General features: G+C 38.4%; 1 protein-coding gene across 1 annotated transcript; it reads left to right on the top strand.

Moving 5' to 3' along the window:
- The first annotated feature begins 408 nt into the window (after window positions 1–408).
- Window positions 409–7,303, top strand: LOC135477999 (ficolin-1-like). Its single transcript, XM_064758246.1, has 4 exons — window positions 409–501; window positions 985–1,081; window positions 4,905–5,069; window positions 5,872–7,303. Exons 1-4 carry the CDS (start codon window positions 475–477, stop codon window positions 6,135–6,137), a joined length of 555 nt encoding a protein of 184 aa, XP_064614316.1. The 5' UTR covers window positions 409–474; the 3' UTR covers window positions 6,138–7,303.
- Window positions 7,304–8,020: the final 717 nt, after the last annotated feature.

Below are 8,020 nucleotides of genomic sequence, written 5' to 3'. Positions count from 1 at the left end.
TTGAAATCACGTTTGTCCTGGTCGATGCGACAAATCTCACCCTTGTGATTGCGGATTTATGATTTATTTATCTGTTTATTTATATATGCATTTGATTGTTGTTTAACGTCATACACAAGACTTTTTTAACTTACAGAATTGCGGTCAGTGTCATAGGTGGAGTCATCCACCGACCTTCGCCAACTGTACAGACATGCAAACTGTACTCTTGAAAGACAAGTGGAGCCATCCATTAGAGGGAAGTTTCTGCCTAATGTCAGCCGATCATTTAGCATGGAAACGATTATGAAAAATATGTTTTCTGACATAATGTATTGTTGGATTACTTGTTCTCATTTGTAGACGGCGGCATCTTTAGTGACTGTTTATATCCCTCTGACTGTAAAGCCATTCAGGACTGTGGACAAGGCCAAGAGCGGCGTGTACCGAGTGTTTCCGTTCGGAGTCGGAAACGGGTTCCTTGTGTACTGTGACATGACGACAGACGGCGGTGGGTGGCTGGTGAGTTTTTAGCGTGATTTTATCTAGAAATTTATACTTCCGTGAATATTCTTGGCTTCCATATTTTATCCGATATTCTTGTGGAAAAGAAGAAGCGTAGGTGGCTACGTACGATCTAAATTACGTTTCCACAGGACACTTCAGGGCCTTGTCTAATGATGTTACATATAGGCCTACGAATCCCGATTCAGCCATTTTGATTGTGCTTTCTAACTCTCCAAACCCATTTATTTTAAAACAAGCTCATAGTTAAAAGCCGTGATCAAATGTTTCATCTTGACCGAAAGCCAATTCTGTGATATCATTATTATTTGCAAGCTACCATTATATGTAGCTTGCAAATAGGTATTTCTTTGAAATATTTCGGTTCGGTTTCTTTCACGCTGAAAACCCTCCTGAGAGCAGCCCATTAGGCTTTAACGATAATCTGATAGAATCCTAAGCTTTATTTGCATCGAAACGTTATTTTTTTGATGTCCTTAGGTGTTTCAACGACGACAAGATGGTACTGTGGACTTTTACAGGAATTGGCAAAGTTATAAAAACGGTTTCGGCAATCTGTACGGAGAATTCTGGTTGGGTGGGTAAAAGTTACATTCCAATAGATATTCTGTGAAAATCTGTGTCATTTTAATGGTACTGTATCCTAAATGTGACAGCAACACAGTATTTTGAGTAATTACTGTATCCTAAATGTGACGGCAACACAGCATGTTGAGTAATTATTGTATCCTAAATGTGACAGCAACACAGCAGTTTGAGTAATTATTGTATCCTAAATGTGACAGCAACACAGTATTTGGAGTTATTATTGTATCCTAAATGTGACGGCAACACAGCATGTTGAGTAATTATTGTATCCTAAATGTGACAGCAACACAGCAGTTTGAGTAATTATTGTATCCTAACTGTGACAGCAACACAGTATTTTGAGTAATTATTGTATCCTAAATGTGACAGCAACAGAGTATTTTGAGTAATTATTGTATCCTAAATGTGACAGCAACACAGTATTTTGAGTAATTATTGTATCCTAAATGTGACAGCAACACAGCATTTTGAGTAATTATTGTATCCTAAATGTGACAGCAACACAGCATTTTGAGTAATTATTGTATCCTAAATGTGACGGCAAACACAGCATTTTGAGTAACTGTACACCAGTGACGTCTAATAAGTTACAGTTAACATCACCGCATTGGTTTTACCAATAATTTTGCTTATGTGATGGTGCTAGGGGCGTGGAATTTGCTACTGTTTAAGCATTCGTATGAACAGTCATAATCAAAGCCTAACCGGGTTGAGAGGCTGTATTCCACTGGTTAGATATGCCCATTTGCCAGCTATCACACTGTCGTCGCTGCCCTGGTATTACTATCTTTGCTGAACGTTTTTAGTTGTATTTAATCTTTCTTACTTTGTTGGTAATGCTGTTTCCTGAGAAACGTCGTTTCATAGTTGATTATTTACCACATCAAAGAAGTAATTTAACGAGAAGCTTTGTTAAATCTAGCAAAATGACATATTTGATTGGTGTTGTCTGATGATGTCTTAATTCAGCTTAGCTCCGGGCTAGGGGATTGGAATTCATCGTGTTGAATTAAATCTCCACTTTGAGTATATGAACAATTGCAATCAAAGAGCATATCAAATGCATATTATGTTTTTGACATATTATATTCGCATGGCACACGATTTCAATACTGCTTTCACCCATTCGCCAACAAGATTTCTTGCGTCTTTCCAACATCATTGAAAACTTTTGTCTGCTCATCTTTGTATGATTCCGTCCTAATTACATAATTTAGTACATTATATTCTTTGGTGGTTCGTGTTACACGTCGTTGAGGGAAGTGACCTTGCCATAATATTGACCTTGAACTTCCATATTAGTTGACGACTGCTATACAAATGTCTGTTTCGACGCTAAGACTACTAACATTGTGTGATGGGTCGCTAGGCTATCAGCTTTTACTGGGCAACTATGGAGAGGGCCCGGATTCACGAAGCAATCTAAGACTTAGTAAAAAACTTTAACCATTAAATTAGGTATGTTTTTTTCTGTTATATTAGCTCGAATTTGTTATATATTACCTTATCCAGAGATTACGTTGCTAAGAAATATTTTGACCTTGTTACATAAGAAATAACAATTTGAAAGGGGTTTGAAAATTTGACTTCAGTCTAAGATCTCGGGGCCTGGTTGTACCGGTGTCAACAATCACTTAATGCATTGATGAGGTGTCATGCCTGGTGTTTGCAACAAGATGGATAACTTAGGAGGCACTCGTTACCTGTAGGTTTTTGCTGCTTTTAATTAGTTTCCTGCGAACGGATGATGTTTCAAGAATTAATGGATTCTTAAATTTATTGTTCTTTATTGTCAAAAAAAAAGAAAAGCGCTTGACTACATATCACAGCTATCAAGGCATGCACTGAAGAAACATTTGATAAGGACAGGATAAAAGTTCTGGCCTCGCTCATGTCGGCAGAAAAGACTGAATTTGAGGATGCTGACGCATCAGCGTCCTTTGTCCCCTCAGTGTATATATATTTATAATTGACAGTTGGCTTTATTTTCATCAAAACTTTACTTAATTATAGGAGGATTTGTGTTTTAATTATTCTGTTTACAAGGATCAAACGTTAATCTAGATTGTGGAAGAAGCCATGGAGGGACTCTGGAAAAGACCTATAACAGAGGCAGGGTTTGTTGGATGAGATATAGGCTTTGTAGCATATTGAAGGCTGAGTTTTATATGCAGGTTGTGTAATGAAGGCTGAGTTTTATATGCAGGTTCTGCAATGAAGGTTGAGTTTTATATGCTGCAGGTTGTGTAATGAAAGCTGAGTTTTATATGCAGGTTGTGTAATGAAGGCTGAGTTTTATATGCTGCAGGTTGTGTAATGAAGGTTGAGTTTTATATGCTGCAGGTTGTGTAATGAAAGCTGAGTTTTATATGCAGGTTGTGTCATGAAGGCTCAGTTTTATATGAAGATTTGTAATGAAAGCTGAATTTTATAAGCAGGTTATGTAATGAAGGGTGAGTTTTCTATGCAGGTTGTGTAATGAAGGGTGAGTTTTCTATGCAGGCTGTGGAATGAAGGCTGAGTTTTATATGCTGCAGGTTGTGTAATGAAGGCTGAGTTTTATATGCTGCAGGTTATGTAATGAAGGTTGAGTTTTATATGCTGCAGGTTGTGTAATGAAAGCTGAGTTTTCTGTGCAGGTTGTGTAATGAAGGCTGAGTTTTATATGCAGGTTGTGTAATGAAGGCTGAGTTTTATATGCAGGTTGTGTAATGAAGGTTGAGTTTTATATGCAGGTTGTGTACTGAAGGCTGAGTTTTATATGCAGGTTGTTGTGTAATGAAGGCTCGTTAGCCTCTATATATGTGTATACGTATAAACTCTCCACTGGTGAGGTTTTGAAAGCACCCAGACAGAGTCTAATACCATGGTGATGGACAAGATTGAACAGATTTAAGTACGATTACCTAGCGGAACCATAAAGGCTAGACCCATAGTCCAGTTTAAACCTCACCAATAATAGATAGAACATCCATGAAACTGATCGGTTATCTCTCTAATCGTTACTAGATAACGATCTTTAGTATGTCGCGTGTCTTTGTATTTTAAACATTTTAAGTTGGGTGTATACAATATAATTTACCACCAAGTATACCAACTCCCACCCCAACACCTCTCACCTCTCCCACCCCAAATTTATTTTCTCCAACAATCCTCTATATTCCCCTGGAAAACGTAACTTCAGGGTCAATGTGAATTTTGCCTGCCGCAAAATCTAAAACAGATTTTTTTGGGGTGGGAGGGGGAACTTAAACCGGTTTTGTTGAAAATCTAAAGCCGATTTTGCTGCTAATCTAAAATCAATTTTGTCGAAAATATAAAGCCGTTTTTGTCGGAATTTTAAAACAATTTTTGTTGAAAATATTTCAATTTTACTGAGGCAAAGCTGAGCCTTCAGGAAATGGTATTCATATTTTTAACGCGGTAGAATTTAAAAAAAAAAGACCGATAAAAGAGAACAGCAATTTCTTGCTTATATGAATCAGTATGAGTGGTTTTAAAATACCATATTTCCAGGTTTATCTGCACCAGGTTCTCTTTATTGTTTATAACAACATAAATAAAATCGGACAAGGTGATACAAACTTGCCGGGTATACCTTGATGAAAGGCCTGTCTTTCATACCAATATCAGCATATGCTTGCTTTCGGAATTACCCAAGGTTAATCAAGTTTTAATGAAAAGAAATCCATACTGTTTAGCATAATGAGCATCTTGGAAACCTGCGTTTTTAATCGTTTTTATCGACAGGAAAAGGGCGGAAAACAAATAATGAATTCAAAAATATTTCTTTATTGACTTTCTCTTCTTAGGACTGGAGAAAATGCATCTCTTGACATCGCAGCGTCATTACAAATTGCTAATCAACCTTGAAGCCTTTAAGGGGGAGAGTGGAAAAGCTGCGTACAGCAGATTTCGTATATCGGGGGAGAAAGACAAGTTTCGGCTGATGGTGGGAGCCTATTCAGGCACAGCAGGTAGGATAATCACACAATTCCGTACATGGTATCATAGAGCCTGTTTCTTTCAGCTTGTCTCTTATATTCAGCCATCTGTAATATTACTCATACTGTGTACAAAAATTGTCTTCGTGGGTGACACGTAACACCATGATTTATTTATTTATTAATATGATTGGTGTTTTACGCCGCACACAAGAATATATCATCTATACGAGGGTGTCCATGATGTTGGGAGGAAACCGGCCAGAGCCCGAAGGAAACCTATAATCATCAGCAGACCTTCCCACGTATGAGAAAGCCAGCATGAGCTGGACTTCGTAACACTATAAACCCTATTCCTTGATATTCTGAAAAATAAAATAAGTGGAAAGAAATGCAGCTAGAAAGCGTTTTATCTAGTGTGACGTCATAATTATTCAGATATAATTAAGGGACATGCTAGATAATGAGCGGAGCCCAGTATGCTTTGACGGAGAGTGACAGTTCTGATTAAAACTATGTGTTGCACTCTTTTAAATGTCTCCTTTTCTGACACCGTCATGTTTGAACTTGTTTTCAAGTCATGGTATAATATAATCTTAATAGATGAAATAAATGAAACAAATGTAGTTATGTGATGTCAAGAGAATATGGTTTGATTTGAGTGATTCAGATCTTATTACGTTGAGTTTGGGTTGTTGTAATAAAACAGATTACTCTCCATGCCCCTTGTCTAATATGATAGCTCTGACTTAAATAATGATGATATCACTCGAGACAGTGGTTTGACTTTCCACCATGTGTTTTATACTAAGTGTATCTTATATTAACGCTCCAGGCGATGCAATGACCTACCATGACGGCTACCAATTCAGCACCCCTGACAGCGACAACGACGGCAATGTAGGGGTCATCTGCACCGCCCGTGATCACGGTGCCTGGTGGTACGACGACTGCCAGAACAGTAACCTGAACGGGGAGTATGTCCACGCCGGCGGTACGCCAAGGTCCGCATATTCAGGAATAGCCGGATATACGTGGCTAATGGTGTATGGAAATGTGCAGTTCACAGAGATGAAGATTAGACCGGTGGGAAGTGCTTGACGTCATCGACACAGTTCTGGGGACGCTACGCATAACTTACGTAGGGAATCTATTTCTATCCTTGCGGTTTAAATGGTTATACAAACAAAGACTTCGTCGAGGAAGACATTCGTATAACAGGCGTTAAAAGGTCATGATAATCATAAAGTCAATTCTCAAGACATTTTGATAATATTGATAATATTAATTTATTTTTCTACAGGTTAAAGTGCTCCGATTTCCCCAACCGTGCCGTAAAGCGTCAACGTCACGCCCATTGTCCAGCATGTACTTTCAACATATCTGTGTGTAGAATTTGTGGTGTAACGTGCCACTTGCTGAGGGCAATTTTGGTAAATAGTGTGACTAAATTTACAGACGGCTGAAGTTCAAGTGAAAGACAGCACCTGACGAATGTTTATGTCCACTGAAAGGCTCCCAGTTAAAGTATCTTATATCGGCATTAAAATTCTTTTTAGAATTGTTTTCAACCCAGAAAAAAGTTTAGTGAGACTTCGTCCTGACACAGCTTCAGCGCCTCTCCATTATCGATAGCAAGGTGACGAAATATTTACTCTAGCTCTCTAAGGTCGAAGTTATTTTCCGCATTATAATCAAAGCAGCAGCCTATAACAGAAAAAAGTGGCAGGTGGACATACTGAAAGGATATCTCATCCACTGCTTGAAGTGTTGATACATGTACAGGAAGCCTGCTATATCATTTACAGGTTACGCAGGCTGCAGATGCTTGGCTGGGTATTCCTGGTTCAGGTTGTGACCTCTGGAAGGGTTGTGATGGTGATTTTGACCCCAATTAAATATTTACAAAATTTCAGTAGGATTATAATAATGAAGTCAAGGCAGCACCATGTAAATGTAACAAAGGTTTCACAAGCTTTCGATTTACCTGCCGTGGTCATTATCTTGACAACTTCATGTGGATCGAAAGTTTGTGAAAGCTTTGTTACATTTACGTGGTGATGGCTTGACTTCATTATTACTACTGAACCCACGTACAACTATGAGTCTTTAGCAGTAGACAATAGGATTGTTGTACAGCTAGTTTCAAGCTCAATTCTGAAACAAATGGAAATAAATCTAAGCACCACTGAGGCTGATCTAGGCATTCGACTGTCGTTGAATTTTATGCTTCAGTTTTGTTGTGGTGGCTTCTAAGACGAGAGCCGTGATGACCTAGTCATCGCGGACGTCAGAGAAAGCACCTCGTTTTAAACACGGCGTTTCAATAACTTTATAAAAGAAAACAGAAGGAAATTATCCCTTGTATACAAGAAAGACAAAGGAGCAAAATTTAAATTTTTTAATTCTCATAAACTCAAAGAAAAAATTTCTCATTCCCGTGAACCTTCGGCACCCCCAATGAATTTTTCACTGACTCTGATATTTGTTATTTAGAAATGGTTAAACGAACGACAATTATGTATTTGTATAATTTGAACAGAGTGTCTAAGTAGGCTCTACTGGGGAGATGCATGCGGTTTGGGAGACGGTACGCTACTGTATGACACTGTCGTTGTAAATCAACTAATTTTACATCTCTGGTGGTTCGTAAATGGTACAGACTTGTCTCACAACACTGTGAAATGGTCCCTCGGCTATTCGTAACTAAATCGTGGTAAACGATCTCAAAATGATGTCTTACCCAGTAGTTCTGTGCTATCATGTGCCACTTCATGGAGTGAATGGGTGAAAGCTGCGTCACATGTAAGGCCGCACAGTCTGATACCAACGTGCTTGATTGGATAATATTCTCAAGATGGCTGCCTCGATTCACGCCAGCCATTTGTGCAGTATTGAGAATGCTGCTTTTGATTGAAAAAATGTTTTAGCCAGGTGCTGTCTGGTCCTTTAAAATAAACAGCCTAAAGTCTAATCTGCATAAT

Source organism: Liolophura sinensis, chromosome 11, assembly GCF_032854445.1.
Source record: "Liolophura sinensis isolate JHLJ2023 chromosome 11, CUHK_Ljap_v2, whole genome shotgun sequence".
Taxonomy (NCBI): Eukaryota; Metazoa; Mollusca; class Polyplacophora; order Chitonida; family Chitonidae; genus Liolophura; species Liolophura sinensis.
This window is presented reverse-complemented; position numbering and strand designations above follow the sequence as displayed.

Coding starts and splice junctions, on each gene's coding strand:
- LOC135477999 (XM_064758246.1), top strand. CDS start 475: ATGACGACAGACGGCGGTGGGTGGCTG. Junction 1,082..4,904: donor GTACGGAGAATTCTGGTTGG/GTGGGTAAAAGT, acceptor TTCTCTTCTTAG/GACTGGAGAAAATGCATCTC. Junction 5,070..5,871: donor AGCCTATTCAGGCACAGCAG/GTAGGATAATCA, acceptor TTAACGCTCCAG/GCGATGCAATGACCTACCAT.